The sequence below is a fragment of the Paramisgurnus dabryanus genome, chromosome 17 (genome assembly GCF_030506205.2).
Source record: "Paramisgurnus dabryanus chromosome 17, PD_genome_1.1, whole genome shotgun sequence".
NCBI lineage: Eukaryota > Metazoa > Chordata > Actinopteri > Cypriniformes > Cobitidae > Paramisgurnus > Paramisgurnus dabryanus.
The window spans coordinates 3,148,353-3,167,944 of NC_133353.1; the positions used below are offsets into that span (position 1 = coordinate 3,148,353).

Below are 19,592 nucleotides of genomic sequence, written 5' to 3' on the forward strand. Positions count from 1 at the left end.
AACAAACCATAAAAGGTGCTGTGTGTAGATTTTAGTGACATCTAGCGGTGAGATTGAGAATTGCAGCCACAGCTCACTTTTGTTGCTGGAAGGGATACAGCATACTCAGAAATCTCTCCGGATGAGCGATGTTTCTATTCTAATCATACCCCCAAGCCTAACCCTAAACCCAACATTTCAAGGGATCTAGGCCGTTGCTGTATCCCATCTAGCCAGAACCACGGTTTTCGTTCTACGCCTAAACTTAAGGTGTGTTCGAGATCATCCGGCGCTGCGCAGACCGATCGGCGAGGTTTGCCGCTTGCAGTCGAGGGAGGAACTGAAGACGGAGCTGTGAAGCCGGACACCTGCTGCTTGCCGTAGTGACGTGTGCGCCGTGTTTCCTTGTTATTAATCGCGAATGAAGTGAATTAGATGCTGAATTTGATAAAAACAAACCTTTTAATAAAAAGTTGCAACCAGAAACATTTTATATCGAATATTTTAATTGCTGCTTATACTGTATACCCGAAAATAACGGGAAACAAGCCTATATTATTAAAATACCAATAGAGTTTGTTATTTTCCTTTTTATTTTATTACACGACAGAATATAACATATTTAAGCATATTAAAGTGTTTTTTCCTGTTTTAAAACATGAATTTATAATGTTTATTAGTGGAACTAAAGGTTGGATTAAACTTGAAACGCACGTGATCGTTGTCATCAGTGAGGCGACCAATCACGTCAAGCTGTTACGTCATTACAACTCCGGGCAGCCGCTCTGGAGAAGCTGCACCGGCTGAGCTAGCCGGCTACTCTCGAAACGCTCTCGCGGTACTTAAAAACCATATGACACAGTCACGTGCATGCAGCGTCAGCTGAAGTCGGACAAACTTACTAACCGGAATGCACTGCTTCAAGTCAGCCGCCGATCGGTCTGCGCAGCGCCGCATGAAGTCGAACACACCTTTAACCATAAATCCAACATATCACGAGATTTCGGTGGTTGCTGTATCCCTTTTATCTCACCTTCCTTTTGAAACGCATAGAAAAGCTATGGTATCAGCCAAAGGACAAACATGTCGTCGTCTTAAACATCATTACAGATCTGAAAATAAAGTTATGTATATTATATTCATTTTCTGTTAAGAGATCCTCCTAAAAGTTACACAGTGCACAATCAACACGATTCACAATAAATAATCATTAAATTGTAGTAAAATTGACATTCATATGTTAAATGTCTGAAGATCTTGTATTTTACCATAACATTTTTATTTGATATTTTAGTATATCACTTTTGTCCACCAGATGGCGCTTCGTGCAAAATTACTACACAGTTAAATCTAGTCTAAATATTTCATAATTTACTACTAAATAGAAACTTATTTCAAAATTAACACAAAAAATTAAAACGGAGACAGCAACCAAAGGATAAATCATTTATTGCACTCCAGTGCATTTAACATGAATAATCTCCATTACAAAAGCAGGACAGAAATTCACTTGGTGACTTTTAAAATATTAAAGAAACAAGTTATTTCCCATATACATTCTCATGCAGACTTGCAGTCTAACGTTTGGCTTATTTGCAGAGTTGGATGTATGTAGGCTATATGTGAATTTATCAGGGTGCATTACTACAATCTCTGTTCTGAGATCAGTGTAATTCTCCACAATCATGCGACTAGCAGCTATTGTGCTGGTTTCTGAATTATAGTTTGTATGATAATAATGAAATTTTTTTTTAAGACATTTATTACAGCTCCCACAGGCTTAAATTTAATCCCATCATTTGAGATTTATCTCAGTCTAGAGACTGAAAACACCACTGACAATTTCAGTGTCCAAAAAATATTAAAAATTCAGTCAATATTGCATTTATAAACATGTAAAATAAAAAAATGGGTTCAAGATGTGTGCTCTTGCATTTCGTAAAATTCATAATATACTGTAAATAAGCACAGGATGTGTTGGTAAAAGAACAGGATTTTTTTTATCTCTGTGTTACGGGATAGTTTTCCAGTTTTCTGAATCTTTGGCAGTTCTTCTCCTAAATATACAAAAGTGCTGCTTAGACCATGAAAGCTTCTAAATAAGTTAGAAAGCCCTATACGGGTCATCTTTTTTAACAATATGTACCATAAAAACCCTGGCCACATCTTATAAAAAGTTTACTTCAAACTTGTATTACCTAAACATCTATTTGTGCTGAAAAACCTTCATATGACAATATAGTTGGGTTATTTAATAAAAAGGGGTGCGACTGATGTGTTCACTTCCTTAAGATACATTCAAAAAACCTAACAGCTGTCAAGCATACCTTCTTATTTTTTTCTTTTTACAAAAAAAGTTACTTCTTCATATAGCATAAGCACAAAAAACATAAAAGGTCAAAAAAAGCATGTTCTTCAGAAGCATTATAAACAATCTACATAGCATGTGTGCCTTAGGTTAGACACAGCTGACAGAGATCCAAAGGTTACCAAGTAAAAGTTAACAGATTACCAATAACCTCCAAACAGAAAGAAACACTTTTTCATTAGACTTTGTGTGCAGGTATAAAAGAAAAAGGCAACAAAATAAATCGATGTGGTGCCAACAGTCCCATCCTTTTCCTTTTCATCTGCTCTTAAATATCCAACCTGCATCCAGGACTACATCCATGGTTCATGTCAGGAGGCCGATCAATGCGAATCCTCTCTATGATCAATGCCAATCACTCATCTATGTTGAAAAGGAGTTTGTGAAGTGTCCTCGAGTCCATCTGAGGCAGGACGAAAATGCAGTAGATGAGGAGCCAAGCAACAAAGAGGATGTAAATATCAGACCAGCCGGTTTCAGGTGTGGTGGTTTCTGAACTCGCTGCAGGCTTGCTCTGCAACCTGTGAAGCGACACAAACGCACATATATGAGAATACAAGCCTGTTATCATCACATCTAGTTAATAAAAATACATTTTTCGATTACATCACCACAGGATTGTCAGTGACAACACTAAAACACACCAGGGGCATTTACACAATCTATGCCACGCCGCTAATGCCACACCCCGAATGCTACGCCCCAATGGCACCCATATCAGCAGGTGCAGGGAAGACGCCCAGTTTAAACACTACAAACACTCCTATTGTGTTAATATGAAACAGCAGGGCTAAACAGACAGAGTTGTTTGTCTGGCAGGTTTATAATGCTGTTTAAATCTACTGAGTCAGCTGTACCACTTTAGATTAAAAGCTAATAGTACTACTACTGCATTGTGTAATGAATGGGGATTGACTCTGTTAAACAAGACAATAGTGAATGATATCACACTAAAGGACGGTTGAACATATACTAATGTGTCTTAATAACTACTGTAGTTGTTTTCTTAAAAGAGGTTATGAGATAGGTGTATCCCAAAATGGTTTCATATGTAGGGGTGAGTGGGGCACAACCTAACACTTTGTTTGTTTTTGGTATGAGTTTGATTAATTATATTTTTACACAACCAATACACACATATATGCTACAAATGACCATTTGAATTTTCTATTAATTACCATTCTTGGAAAATTACACCAAACGTGACAGAAGTGCAAACGTTACAACTTACCCCATAGGTGGCGTTAATTGTAACAGGCAGGGGGTTGGTTGTAACACTTGTTTAAAAATTGCAGGCAAATATTTCAATACTATTGTGTCTATGTACTTGAAGTGGATATTGTTTATGTATCCGTCTATAATAGACACGTATCCACACTGTATTCATTCATCCAGCCCTTTTCTAACAATAGTTCAATTATAAATGGATACAAATGTGAGAAAAAGCAGCACAAATATAAAAAAAAAAAAACAATTCTGAGATAAAGAAAATCAAAGTCTGATTTTAGCCATTCATTTCATTATGATTTCAATCTTTGACGTGACCTTATTCAATCAATATTAAATATATGAACAAAAATAAATTTGACACACAATTTTTGATAAGACAGGCACATTTATTTTGTTGGCAGCCAGCAATCATTCGTGTGTAGCCTATTTAAAACAACAGCAAGAATTACGCTAACCTTAGCGGTTTTCATATCGTAAGTGCTGAGGGGTTAGTTGTAACACAGCGTTACAATTAACCCCGCTGGGTCAAAAATATTTTCAAGCCTACCAAAAAAGTTGCTAAGAGCTGCAGACAGATTTCCAAACGATGCTATGTTTTAGTCAACAAGCATTGATTAATATGACATAGCATTGGATTTGGTATCTTACACACCCAACTTAGAAACTGAAAAAAACATATGATGAAAAAAATGTACTTACCAAAACACACTTTCACAACTCAACTCAATGGAAAAACGTTATACCTTTCCGTAAATTTGCGAAACAGTAGTGTGAAAACAATACGGAAAAAACGAATCGCTCAACTCTGTGCAACAATGTAAACGGTCCGTGTTACAACTAACACCGCCGTTAGTTTTTGCCCCGCGCACCCCTATTCATATGAAAAGATGAAAAATATTAAATGCTCTCTTATTTGCAAGGTGCTTTGGATAAAAATGTCTCATGAATGAATAATGTAGGAGAGATGTAGGACATATTCAAAAAGTGCATTTTTGACTAAAAGCGTCTGCCAAATAAAAAAATGGAAAAGCAAAAATGTAAATATAAAAAGACACATTTGTTACCTTTTATTTATAGCACCGTCCAGTTTGCTGCCATCTATGGGCTTTCCATTTTGTCCCTGGGAAAACAACAGACTGCTGAGTTCAAAGGACTTAAATACACTCCCTAAATTTAGCAAAGATCAGAACTCTTCAAGCAAGGTAAAAAATCACAATAGATTTCTTTGCATTTCCCTAACAAAATAAATGTGATGTTTGACATCAATTACAATGCAGAATGGGTGTTGTGAGCATAAATATGTATAACTAGATACGTCATTAGTAGCTTTATCTATGTGCAAGGAGTTGCCAAGTTGGCGCTTTCCTGTGCAATCTGATTAACTAATGTTTTTATCGCGGAATAAATGTGAAAGGATTTTGTTCACCTGCTGTAAATATTAAGGTAATATTATTTTATTTATAATAGTAAAGTTTTGGTATTTGGGAAAAGGTCATTGGTATAGATTTGATTTTTACGCAAATGGCAACCCTGCCAAGCCTGAGAGCAAGCAAGCTGACTGCGTGGCGACAACCGTACTACTGTATATTTATCAAATGTCCTGTATTTTAAAAATCCGAGCTATTATACAACAAATTCTCGCCTGTGTAAAGTTATCCTATTTTTTCAGGAATTGAAATCTTTACAAGATTTACAACCAATCTACCAAAAGCTAAACAATGAATCCTGACTGTGAGTGACGTATGCATGGAGTTCGTATCTAGTTATACACATCTATGGTTGTGAGTGGTTTGCCAGGGTGTGTAAAAAGTTACACCAAGTTTAATATTTAAGGTTAAGACAAACCCCCAACTCATCCGCCCTATTAGGCACAAATGCAAATTCATTTTTGTGCAGTTACAAACCTTTGCTTCGCTGGTGTCAATGATCTTCCTCAAGTGTATAGTAGTCAAAGGCTGGCTCGCGTCCGTGACCGCCCCGTCCCTTTTAAGAAATAGATAAATTTGTTACGACTGATAAAACGCACATTTTATAAGCTCAACTGAACTTTAAAGAACCTTACATGGACATAAGTTACAGTTAAGCTCATTGAGCTGAAGCCCAGCCAGAAAAAACGACTTCTTTTAATGGAAAACAGATATTTTTTACAGTAACATCACGCTATGAGATCAAACAGTTTGCATTAGTCTTATAAAATGGATATGACCCCCGCTTGCCAACTGCAAGTTATTTGAGTATCACGTGTTTCAAAGCTAAACATAACGGAGTACATTTAAGGCAATGTACAAGGGATTCATGTGAGGTCACATCCTTCAGAAAACATAAAGTCCTCCTGTGACATGCTTGTTCCTGTGGGAGCCTAACAATAGATTAGTACCTCAGGGTCTCAGTGTTTTCTTTGGCACCGGTTAGGTCCATATCTGTCTTAATGAGTTCACGATGCTCAGTTGGGGATTCCGGCTCCACCGCTCCCCATTCTCCAGGGTGCCTGTCAAATGGATTTTGCTCCTGGAGATCAGGTCCTGCTTTTGCCTAGACAGACACATAAAGGGCAAATAAATGGGCTTCGATTCTCAGGGGGAAAATCAAAAAGTCAAAAAGCTTTATTTCAACCATATATGTGACCATGGACCATAATCATCAGTTAGAAGTAGCACAGGTATATTTGTAGCAATAGCCAACAATACACTGTATGGGTCAAAATTATCAACAATCATTAGGAAATTAAGTAAAGATCACGTTCCAAGATGATATTTTGTACATTTCCTACCAAAAATATATAAAAAATGTACTTGGGTCAATGACGTGACGTTAATTATTTTGTGTCCGTATGGTTCAATTAAATGTAAAAGGGTTAAAATTTCAAAATAAATTTGCAGATTTCTTGCATACATTATGTTTTTTGAGGCCAAAGTCTAAAATTTCAGGTTTTATTTCATTTTGAAAGAATATTTGGGGGATAATTGCAAAAATGTCAATGTGGTGTAACCAGTCTGTGTCAATTGGTGTAACTAGTATTTTTTTTTAATGAAAATATAGTTATACAATTTTTATGCATACATTCAGATTTTTCTTGTGGATCAAGTCTAAAATTTCAGTTTTTTTTCAATTTGAAAGAATATTTGGGGGATAATTGCAAAATTGTCAATGTGGTGTAACCGGTCTGTGTCAATTGGTTTAACTAGTATTTTTTTATGAAAATGTAAATATAGTCATAATTTTTTTTTTGAATAAAATATAATCATCTAGTTTAGTGTAATATGATTTTTTACATACATTTTTACATCATTTGTCAAAGATTATTTAGAAAACAGCTGTTTTCAGCATATGTCAGGACAAATATTACAAAAACGCATTAAAATTTACATTTAGAAATAACTAATAAAATGATATTTTAAAATGATTACATGCCATCAAGGTTAAAAATTACTTTTTTCTCATTCTTTGGTGCAATTGGCAGTTACACCATTTGACATTTTCAGGTCCATTCAGTCTTAACTTTCATAAAAATGGTGCGAATGTAGTTTTTATTGCATAAAACCAACATAAATACACTATGTGCATTGAAATAAACCTGATGCTTGCTTTTAAAACAAGATTTTTGAATATATCTCATCTTGCCAAACCATTTCTGACCCATTTAGCAATAGCAATATGTATGGCTGGGACGTTTAATTGCGATTCAGACAGGAATTATTATGATGAATAGCGAAGGCGATGTTATGCACATCTCTTTCATGTATTATGGCTATTTGATAGTCCTTATCAATCTAAAAATCACTGAATTTGAGCCATTTATAGTATGCATTTGAAAAAAGCAACACACGTCAAACATAATCAATATAAGTTTTCATGTATTTTAGTTTTGGAATTATTTTTGCACCCTTAGATTTCAGATTTTCAAATAGCCTCGGAAAAATATTGTCCAATCCTAATAAACCATACATAAATGGAAAGCTTATTTATTCATTTATATACATTTTTTTTTTTTTCGTAAATCTATGATAAGTGTCAAAAACATACCCCTGGTTCCACAGACAAGGCTTAAGGCTAGGTCCTAGACAATTGGGGGGGGGGGGGGGTGTTGCACAATGCAAGAAGGGCTGCATCGCATGAAGGACAACTCGCAGGTATCGCACACCGGACGTGCAAATTAAATAGTTCAAGCTTAGCCAGACAGAGTCTACTTCAAGATGCAAAATATGCGTTAGCAGCCTATGTTAATCGTTATCAATTTGGGACAAATATGATGTTATTTAATGTTAAACTATGTGAGTGGCACGGCAGGGATTTGAGCAGCGTCCAGAGTCACAGCGGACAGCCACCGTCAGACGCCGCCTGTGTGCGGTGCGCCTCGTCCGGTGTGCAAGCACCTTAAAACACTTGTTTGAGTTGTCTCAATTGAAAATAACTTGCAATGACAGATCTTAAAATAAGCCATTGTCATTGATTTGTCTCAAGATACACACCAGTAACATCTTTTCTAATGCATTTTTATTAAAGATACTTAAACCTCAGGCCTAGGCCTAACTTTAGCTAAACCTTGTCTGGAAAAACCAGGCCATAGTGTCATAAATGACATAAAACTACCCCCCCCCCAGGGTGGCCAGGGGTTCTCCCCCAGTATGAAATCTAAAACACTGCTGTACCCGTTGTTTGTCAAATGCATAAATATAAATGTGATGGTCCCTATAGGAGTGTAAACATGTTTTACTGCACATTGCATTAATCTTGCATTGAAAGCATATTGAATCAATCAATAGTTTATTATTTATTATACACAGTCACACATTCATTTCTTATTCAAAATATTTATTCTTCTTATATTGTCATCTGTTTTAAATAACGTTTAGTTATTTGGCAGACACTTTTTAATCTTCATTTAAATAAAAATACCCTCAAAATCTGTTTTGATTCATTCAATTGCCTGCTTGCACATTTGTTTTTTGTTTTTCATTACTTATCCTCAAACAGCTTATGGATGACTTTCTAATGGAGGATATTTTTGGAGGATCATGAAACACTAACACTGACTATCTAGTTAAGTGTAAAAGTCTTAGCTAAAGAAGCATCACATCCCGAGTTATCCTCAATGGACCTGATAGTGTAGCTACTGTAACAGATCATTATAGCAAAATGAGATCATTTTGAGTAGCATGCTCAGGTGAACTACATTCAGAAAAAGAGGTTGTAACCTTGAAAGAATGCGAAAAGTACACGGATATCATTGCTTGTGTTTGTGGGTCAGCCTTGTTTTCTAGGCCAAAGGGAAAAGAAAGTGAAAACTAACCTTTCTCGTCCTATATCCCTCGCTGTGGCCCTCTGAAGCATCTTCAGTGTCCGTATCCGACTCTGTTAGTGAACGCTTAGGAGGTGCGGGCTGGAGAGGAGTCATGCTGAGAGACAGGCGTAGCTCTCCGGGACGTCTTTCAGGATGCCCATGGACATTGATAACATGCTGGGAGTCAGGAAAGGGTTTCGCATCGACCTCAGATATCGAATCATAACGGTCCACATCATCATGGGAAATTACAGATACAGACCTGTTATTCTTGGCTGCTCCGGGCTCCATGTTGTCTGAAACCGGAGCACCGTTTGTACTGTGGGAAAACTCGGTCTCGTTCACAGCGTCTGACCCACTTTCCGACTCGCTTTTACTTTGGATATGATTTTTGCTAATACTTTTAGTCTCTCCTGGCTCATTTACAAGTCCATTTAGCTTATGGTTCAGTTCATTTGGTATGTGTTTACAGTTTTCACCTGATCCCAACTCGGAATGATAACGGTTCTCGGTCGAGTTATCGTCATCCGAGCCTTTTGCAACTGGACTTCCACACATGTAACAAACTTGATCTTCATCAAGTTCTCCAACTTCACTTTTGCTCTGATCTGACACCACCACAGGTTCCTGCACATCTTCCAATACAACCTCCTTTACCTCACCTTCAGTGAGACCATTACGGATGACATCTTCCTTAGTTTCAGCGTGACCATTTGCAAGAGCTGAGTTCGTTCCTGGTTCCTCTGTTGGTTCTTCAGCCAGATCTGTGCCCAGTTTAATGTCCTCCTCGCTCTCTGATATGGAGATCCTTTCATACTTGAGAACAGGACATTCGGGCTCATTCCCATCTTCTAAAATGATAGGCTTTTCATCTGGCCCATCGGTCTCCAACGCTTCTGCATTGGAAGAATCAACATTGTCCTGAAAAGATTCAATCTTATTTTCATCTCCACTCCCCTCTGGTTGAGCTGCTATGGCTTCCTTATGATCCTGAAAGTATCCAGAGTCCCTTTCAACATAAGAAGGTACCTCAGAATCTGGTTCGGTCTGTTCCAAGCTAACCGCATTGGATTCATTTCTCCTGTCTGGTAAACGATCATCAGATTCCTCTTCTTTAAGATCTAAGATATATTTGTAAGCTTCCTCCTCTTCTGTCAGCTGTGTGGATTTGCCATGTAAACTATCCGTGGAGCCGAGAGAAAAGTTCCCCTCATCTATGAAAAGCTCACGGTCCACATGGTTCTCCGGCGTGCCCTCTGGTGAAAACGGTGACCCTAGATCTGACGTACCTTCATCGGTGGTAGTAGAAAACTTCTCACCGGTCATACTGCTCTCAATTATCGGGTCATCTGTGATCGGTTGAGATTCACTTGGCACCTCATTCCAAGAGTCTGGCGAGTTGATTGCAGAGTCTGAGATTGAAGGTTGTGGAGAACTGGAGGTTTCACTGGCCCAAGGTTTGTCCTCTGGAGCTTGTGAAAGGACAGGGGACGTCACAGGGGAGTGATCTTCGGACACTGATGAGACAAAGATCTTGGGCGGTGGCTGAACCAAGTCTCTCTTGACCGTGTAAGAATCACGTTTCCTCTGTACACCATTCCGAACTGGATAATTGTTCGCGTGAGCATCGATTTTACTTCTTTCCAGAAAATCTGATGTCTCATCCTTTATTAAAGAAACAAGAACATAAACCCCATTAGGCAGGAAATAATCCACTTTTATGTTATGTCATGCTAAAGTCACTTTTTATGAAAATATACTTTTTCCAGCCCCCTTGATATTTACAGTTTTGGAATTCATTCAGCCAATCTCTGGGTCTGACGCTACCACTTTTAGCATAGCTTAGCATAATCCATTGAATCTGATTAGACCATTAGCATCGCACTCAAAAATAACTAAAGAGTTTCGATATTTTTCCTATTTTAAACGTGACTCTTCTGTAGTTACATTGCGTACTAAGACCGACGGAAAATTAAAATTTGCAATTTTCTAGGCAAATATGGCTAGGAACTATACTCTTATTCTGGCGTAATAATAATCAAGGACTTTGGTGCCATAACATGGCTGCAGGAGGCGCAATGATATTTTGCAGTGCCCAAAAATAGTCCCTTGCCATTGAAAGTTACTAAGGGAACTATTTTCAGCTGCTGCGTAATATCATTGTGCCTCCTGCAGCCATGTTACATCAGCAAAGACCTTGATTATTACACCAGAATGAGAGTATAGTTCCTAGCCATATTTGCCTAGAAAATCACAACTTTTGATTTTTCCGTCGGTTTTAGTACACAATGTAACTACACAAGAGTCAAGTTTTAAATACAAAAAATCTAAGTCTTTGGTTATTTTTTAGCGCGATGCTAATGGTCTAATCAGATTCAATGGATTATGCTAAGCTATGTTAAAAGTGGTACCGCCAGACCCGGAGATCGGCTAAATTGATTCCAAAATGGTAAAAATCAAATGTTTAACACTTAGGGGAGCTGGAAAGTAAGCATATTTTCAAAAAAAAAGTGTCCCTTTAAAGGAATGGTCACCCAAAAATTAACCACACCCTTATCTTTCAAACCTTTTTGAATATTTTTTCACAATAAAGGAAGACAGAATGTGAGAGACTAACTTTAAGTATGTTAAAAAAAAGGTGATTGATGACATTGCAAACATTCAGCCTTTTGTTTTCCATGAAACAAAATAAGTATTACAGGTTTGGAATGACATCAGCGTTAGTAAATGACAACATTTTATTTTTAGTTGACCTATCACTCATATTTATCAGGATGTCTTTACCTCCTCAATTCCAGGAAAGTGCTCCAAAAACTGGGAGACGTAGGTCATTATGGATTGTTCATCGGGGCGGTCCAGAGTAACGTCTGAGGAGATATATTTTATTTTAATTTTATTATAAGTTTCACTGGCTGTAGTAAAACAAATCAAAGCTCTGCCAAAGTTCCTCCAGAAAGCTCAGAAACGTTACATTGTGTCAAAACAAAGCGCTTTGAAGTTTACCTTCTGGTTCCAGTAGTCTTGGGATGCCAAGACTGTAGTGGGCTGTTCTGAAGGCATCCTCAATGTTTTCTCTGGCCGATCGGAGCAAAGCCCTTCTCATATCCACCAGGCTGGGGTCGATGGACTTAATCACAGCAAGAAAAGCCAGACCGCTCGCCCAGCTCTTTCCAAAGTCCTGTACAGCAACTCCATATCTAAAGTTAAGTTAGTGAGTAAGTGAACATTTCCTCCAAAACTTTTTTTTAAAGGCACACTTCACTTTTTAAAAAATATGCTCATTTTCCAGCTCTTCTAGAGTTAAACATTTGAGTTTTACCGTTTTGGAATCCATGCAGCTGATCTCCGGGTCTGGCGGTACCACTTTTAGCATAGCTTAGCACAATCCATTGAATCTGATTATACCATTAGCATCGCGCTCAAAAAAAGTCAAAAAATGTTCAATATTTTTCCCATTTAAAACTGGACTCTTCTGTAGTTACATCGTGCAATGCTAATGGTCTAATCAGATTCAATGGATTATGCTAAGCTATGCTAAAAGTGGTAGCGCCAGACCCAGAGACCAGCTGAATGGATTACAAAATGGTAAAACATAAATGTTTAACTTTAGGGGAGCTGAAAAATGTGCATATTTTCAAAATAAAGTGGAGTGTGCCATCAGTGGTCACCAAAATCTCACATACTTTCTAGTACGTCTCTGAACCCACTGTAGGAGCGTCTTGATCACCCTTCCGTGGCCCCTCGGAGCAACGGTGGGCTTCCTCTCATCCGTTGGTGTGCTGGAGTGGGAAGTGTCCGAATCAGAGCTGGTGGGGATGGATGAGAGGCTGGAAGATGAGGGGAACTGACTCTTGATGTTCCCTGTGAGTTCCTTGATCTGTAGAGCAATAAATGGATAAATGACAAACACTTGCTCATGTGAGGATACTTGTATCATGCTGTTAAACAAGCTTTTCCTTCTTATCTAAACACAGACTAGACTGACGTGATTAGAGAGTCGCCTTGTTTCAAAGAATTACATCCTGATAAGATTAATATGCAAAGAAACACATTTGGGCCTGGTCTACCATTACAGGATTGCCAAAAGATTAAGACAGAGTTCCATGTGCCAGCTTAAATTATGTCAAACACTTAAAGGTGCATAGAAAAGCCTCAAGTCTCATAGGATTTATTGTTGAACTAATTACCTAAAGAGCAAAATCCACTTATAGGGGCTGTTTACACTTGGTATTAAGATGTGTTTTCATCGATCGGATCACAAGTGGACGAGAGAGACACATTGCGTTTACACCTGGTATTTAAATCCGTCTCTTTTGTCCACTTTCGACCGCATCTGTCCTGAATACTGTGAGGGGGTGGTCTGTGAGACGGTGGGCGAGTCTCTCTGCTGTCATTCAAACGCGAGCGGGAGTAATTATGAGTTTATATGGACGCAAACTTATATTATGTCGGAGCCCGCTGCTTGTTTAGCAAGTATACATGCTGCACAGTGTTTTGTACGTTTATTTGTTGGAGCTTTCTCTGAATTTTCGGCGCAATTGATGAAATAGGATCGCGCAACTTTCACGCTTTCAAAACGAAACTACGGAGAACACCCCGCAGTAGTTTTATCAATGAAAGGCTAAAAATAGCGCTGTTCACCGTATGTTCACGGCAGAAGTCAAAAAAGACGTAAAATTAGTGTTTAATACCTCAGATTAGATAAATGGGCGGAGAGAAGGCGGTCGCATGTGACTGTTTGAACGCATTCAACCACATATGCGTTCCGCAGCTCCAAAGCGATCCGATCGAAAGTGGTTTCGACTACCTCTGGATGTGGTTGAAAGTGGTCGAAAGTGGACGCGTTCAAAACGTTTTGAACACCGTTTACACCTGGCATTAACGTCGACCACTTGTGATCCGATCGATGAAAACGCATGTTAATGCCAAGTGTAAACAGCCTCATAGAGAGGGTTTAATCTGAAGCGAAAGCTACAATAGATGAGTTGCTAACATACACCGTAAATAAAGAAAATATCTTGATACCTGGAAAAAGAGTATAATATTCCAGATAAGGCCGAGCACTATGGATGGATTTCCATCGGCGACATCTGCTGCATCGATGCTGACTAATTTCACCTGAAGAAGGAGATTCATTTATCACACAGATGTCATTTTACAAGACGCTATAAGAAAACCATTAAGGAGGATTTATGGGAGCGTGTGACGTTAAATATTACTCACATTTCTTTCTTCCAAAAATGTCAACACCTTGGCGATGTTATTGAGCCTGAAAATACGATGCGAGGATGGCTTAAACCCATGCAGCTGAAAGGTCAAAAATCAATGCTTAGTTTTCACAGTAACAGGTAATATGCCTATTTTACGAAGAAGCCAATTCGTATGAGCTAGCACAATCTCATTAGGCATGTTTTCAACCAAGTGATGTCTGAGATTTGTGTTGGAACGTCATTTTTTTTTTTTTTTTTAAATCGTAAATTTTGTATGATTCACATCGTACAAACTAATAAGAATTAGCTACCTTGTTATGAATTAGGTTAAAATATCTATAAAATTCTTACCAGTTTGCATCCCGAGAGCTCTTCAAGCAAGGCCATCAGAAGCTTTCCGTCTTGGATATCACGAAACAGATCCCGAACCTCCAATGGAGGGTTGCACTGTACACAAAATACAGCGATAGTTCAGCATTTAGACATTCAAAGGAATTAAATAAAAGTTTATCAGGCCGCATCAGTCATCAGTGTGATGAAAGCTATTAATGTTTAATAAAGAATGAAACTGAAAAACAATAAATCAGCAATTCTCAACAGCTTCTAATGAGGCTTGTAACTACTTAATTATTTTTACGTAATATATAAATTTGTATCAATTTCTTGCTCAACACTAGGGGAGTAGGGGAGAGCAGGGGCAAAAGTAAGGCGGGATGAAAGTATCAAAGCGATTTTCTCCGAGCCCTGATAACATTTGCATCCCAAACTATGACAGCATCTTAGGCACACAACCCTTGACAGAGCTGACAAATATTGTGTTATGTACTCACCGTTTCCGCGTGTAGATCCAGAAATGCGTTTTCAACCATGATAAGTAAATTCCTAAAGCGGCCATTTTTTTTCTTATAATGCATTGTGCTTTTCGTTTTGTGTAGTGTACTGATCAATCTACAGGTTATTTAGTGATCTAACACATCCTGAAGTTTGACTTCTCAAAATAAAAGTAAATCGGGTTTAAATGCGAGGAGATCCTGTCGGGACGAAAGTAACACTGTGTTGCATTATGTTGAAAATTTATTTTATTTTAATTTGATTTAATTTCAACACAACTTAATATCAAACTGTTAAAAAAAATATTTTATGCTCAACAATTTAAGTTTATACTGTTGGTTGGCTTTTAAAACATTTGATAATACTGAAATTTAAAATGAAAATGTAATTTCATTATTTTTACAAAGATAAATTACCAAATGTTTGCAGTTACATATTGACGAGGTCATAGTCACGTATATTTAATAAAAACACGTGTAACACAAAAATGTATCTTGTTCTGTTGTGTTACTTTTGACCCACATTTGTGTTACTTCCGTCCCTGCAGGTGGGGTCGAAAGTAACAATTCACTACTTATATTTAAAGTAGAGATGCACTGATATGGAAATTTTGGCCGATACCGATAACCGATAACTCTTTATATTTGGGGGCCGAGAACCGATATATATAGGCCGATAAATATTCATATTAATTTCACAATGAAAAACTCCCAGACCGCGAACATCTTGTCTTTGCGCTAGACTAGCATACTCTTCTTAAGCCCGCAACACGTGTCATCTTCGTGCTATGTCACAGAAAGCACCAATCAAAACTCCACATGGCCAGCAATGAGCAAGTGAAGTGGTTCAACAAACTGAAATAATCCATCATTTATCGGCCTAATTTTGCTATCAGACCGATAATATTAAAAATAAGCAGTATATCGGGCGATATATCGTGCATCCCTAATTTAAATTGATATTATTCTGAAGTCGTTTTAAATTTTTACAAAATTCCACCTGGTATTTAGCCTGGGTTTCCCCATGCTGCCTTGCGCGCAAATTTAGTCACGCTGCAAGTCTAGCATGGAAACTCTGGCCCTTTTTTGCCTCTGAATTAGGGAACCAATCACAGAACGGGGAGGGGGCAGTAAGATGATGACGACGTCTATGCGGCACACCAAAGCAGTTTTGTTATTTGTTATAACACGGCAAAAGACGCGAAGTTCAATGCAGCCTTAGACAGTGTTCTAAGCAGTTTATTTAAAAAAGAGCAACTTTTGGCGTTAAACTAGGCTACTTCATTTCCAAAAAGGATGTTTGTATATGGCAAGACATGATAAACAAAGAGTTTTATAGGACCAACCTGCTAGGCATTGTCGTCGACGAAATCCATTTAACTTATAAATGGTAAGTGGTATTTAATAATATCATATTATCATTATGCCTGTAGTCTACCTACTGTGGTTGTCGTAGTGCCACTAAAATGTGTTGCTTTTCAATATCAATATACAGCTACCGGTTTAGTTGCATAGCTTTCAGCTGCACTCTTACCCGATAAAAGTCGTTTACTTTTTAATTGATGTCGCTCTACATACGTCATCTGGTATAATTGAAACGATTGGCTATGAGCTACGTACAGACACATTTGATAGACATTCGTAGCGCTCAATAAACAGCTCTGGGCATTCGTAAACAACGCCTCAAATACAAGAAAATTAGCATATGGTTCCCAGACCACGTCTCATTCTCTATTGGCGCTTTTCCATTGCATAGTACCCCACAGTTTAGTTTAGTTTGGGTCGGGTCAGCTCACCTCACTTTGGTGTGGTTATTTTTTCCATCGAGTTTAGTATCACTTCGGAGTGGGAGGGATTATAGGCGTGTCGTTATATTTACGCTGCCGTCTGCTGTGACATCATACACGTGAGAGCGTTGTTGTACATTCCCATACATTCATTTATTTCTCAGTCTGCCACAAAATTAAAATTGGCCACCACAAATAGATGTTTGCACATCGCGTTTATAACTACCTCTGTCTCACATGACAGTTTCTGTTCAAACACCCGACCCGTGGCGTCAGTCGATGGCGCTCCGCTGAGCCTCATTCAAGTTGCATTTAAGCATATATAATGCGGACATGCACGTCGCGAATGTGCCGCCACAAACTGCAAGTCTGGAAAACACTGTTATGGTCTCCCGGATTCTCAACCTGTGGATGTTTTTCATCGCTAAAAGGGTGTTTGGAAACTTATAGCAGAACACCTATAACAACATGTTTGCTTGAGACAGCGCAAGCTAGCAGTAAGCTAAAGCTAATATTTACATTATAGCGATGACGTGCCGATTCTCTCAGACCAATCAGTGATCTACAGTGTTTTCGCGTCACGTTTGGTATCAGCTCGGGTCGCTTGGAACCCCAACCGAGGTGGTACGAAAAAAAGTATCGGGTACTACGTACTGCACCCAATGGAAAAGCTCCCAAAAGTAAGCTGACCCGACCCAAACTAAACTAAACCGTGGGGTACTATGCAATGGAAAAGCGCCATATGAGACTGGTCTGGTGTTAGCCAGGCTACTTGGTATTGATAGACCACACTTTTGAGTTATTGACCACAGCAAAAATATATCTCTGTCTATAACATTATCTTTTAAAAGTAAGTTTTTCTGAAAATTGTTCTTTCGCCCCCGTTCTCCCCTATTATTATAAAATTTTCCTACTATGGAAGGCAATAGTGCCCCAAATCTGTTTGGTTCCAAACATTTTGCGAATTCATTTGTGTTCAGGAGAACAAAGAAATGTATACAGGTTTCGGACAATTTGAGGGTAAATGATGACAGAACTTTCATTTTTTCGGTGAACTATCCCTTTAATTTACGCACTTTGCAAATTCACACAAAACAACTAAGAGTTATTAAAACCTCAGTGAGCTCCTGGGAAAAATAAAGAGCATATTTATGAACAGGTAAAACCAAAAACGATTAAGAAGAAGAAACAAATGAGAGATGAAACGCTTCAAGGGCAAAATATTTGTTAATATAATACATATTCATGCATTTGCATCTATGCTTTGAGGGTTTTTCAAAGATAACATTATTAAAAGGAAACAATGTGAGACGATAGCGGAAACTGGAGGGTTAAGGGTGAAATTTTCCATCAGACGAGAAAAGACAGAGTGTGATTGTCTAATAGTGGGTCGAAGATTTGAGGAGCAGCCAAACTTGAGGTCACAGAATAGAGCAACATTGTGTGTGAAAACAAAGGATTCATCGCTGATTGTTTTCTGAGGATCCCAAAGACGGCAATGTTGTGATCTATCTATCAGCGGTCTTCGGCACAAGAAGTGCAGCAGAGGACTGCCAGAGCAAACAAAAGAGGACGACTCCAACCTACTGTTGTGTGCAATGACTAATGCAACATGCAAATGTTCACGTGTGAGTGTTCACGTATGAATCACCGCGGCTGGTTGCTAATGAAAGGAGGAGGAAAATCTAAGGACGAAAGTTGGAGATGAGATAAAAGGAAGGCAGGGGAAATTATTTATATGCATGGTCTAGAATCAGTCGAGCAACAAATGTGAGCAGCAACTGAAGTTTTAAAAGACATTTTTTTTAGATACAAATGGGAAAACAACCACTACATTTTATTTTCTATAGATAAAAGCATCTATCAAATGCATAAATGTAAATGTGATCCGTGTACAATATTCCTATAATAAAAGCAACTAACTATAAATCAAACCCTATGACCATTGTGGTGCTATGCTTAAATCATTCATAATAATACTACAAAAGAAGAAAGTCATTCGGTTTTAAATTTGGCATGTAACACATTTTTGTGACTTGCAGTTTCACAGATAGGCTATACTATTACACATTGACTGTACGAGAAATTTAATAAAGGCAATCCACCCTGTACTCCTTCTACCCTAGTAGTGAGTGTTTGTACATCATGCAATATTAATGCTGCTAAGAAAATAACAGTTTCGGTTTTCCTAATAATCCAGGAAAGAATAGACTTCCAGTTTGAAGTCGATGCCATAAATACAAAAAAAATCTGAGCTACAAAAGCTATAATCGGCCAGGTGTAAAGGATCCAAATGAATTCCCACTAACCTTCTCTAGATGTAGATTCATCCATCTAGTGAATGTTCTCTTCTGCACCACCTCCCTCTCAACTGGAAAAGAATGAAAGATAAAAACAACTTTGTTTCGGTTTCATGGAGGTAAATGATGCACAAAAATGAAACGGCAGTCCCGTCTCAACCAGCAGCCCCGTGTTGGCCGGTCATTAATCACATAGAGCCTGAAGGCATTGCACCCTTGTGAGCTCACCATGGCAACAAAGAGCAAACAGCCCATAATCATTATAGCTCATGTGCAATGACTAGTGACCATTAACGTCAAAACACAACCAGTCGCTGTATTTAATAAGTGACCAGGGGCAATTTCACTTGTTTTTGCATGATCGCCCCAGGCAATAAAACCAGACATTTTATACTTGCATTAGGTGCAATACTAATATTACAGCTAAACAGTACATAAAAACATTAAGCAATGCAAAAGACTGATCACTTATGAAATACAGCAGTGAAAAAAGTATTATTGAATCTTAACACTGGGACGGTACCTTTTCAAAAAGTACACAGGGTTCCCACACCTTAGTTAAATTCAAATTCAAGGACCTTTCAAGGACTTTCCAGGTCCAATACCC

General features: G+C 38.1%; 1 protein-coding gene across 1 annotated transcript in view; it reads right to left on the reverse strand.

Moving 5' to 3' along the window:
• Positions 1–1,411: 1,411 nt before the first annotated feature.
• clmna (calmin a) overlaps positions 1,412–19,592 on the reverse strand; it is a 39,484-nt gene continuing 21,303 nt past the window's right edge. The window contains exons 2-13 of the mRNA XM_065252345.2: positions 18,995–19,056; positions 14,420–14,515; positions 14,082–14,165; positions 13,884–13,976; positions 12,542–12,735; positions 11,862–12,055; positions 11,643–11,725; positions 8,868–10,523; positions 5,955–6,109; positions 5,482–5,560; positions 4,642–4,697; positions 1,412–2,868 (exon numbers count right to left, since the gene is read on the reverse strand). Of these exons, the coding sequence (XP_065108417.1) occupies positions 2,703–2,868; positions 4,642–4,697; positions 5,482–5,560; positions 5,955–6,109; positions 8,868–10,523; positions 11,643–11,725; positions 11,862–12,055; positions 12,542–12,735; positions 13,884–13,976; positions 14,082–14,165; positions 14,420–14,515; positions 18,995–19,056 (2,918 nt within the window). The 3' untranslated portion in view covers positions 1,412–2,702. The remainder of the gene's footprint in view (positions 2,869–4,641; positions 4,698–5,481; positions 5,561–5,954; positions 6,110–8,867; positions 10,524–11,642; positions 11,726–11,861; positions 12,056–12,541; positions 12,736–13,883; positions 13,977–14,081; positions 14,166–14,419; positions 14,516–18,994; positions 19,057–19,592) is intronic.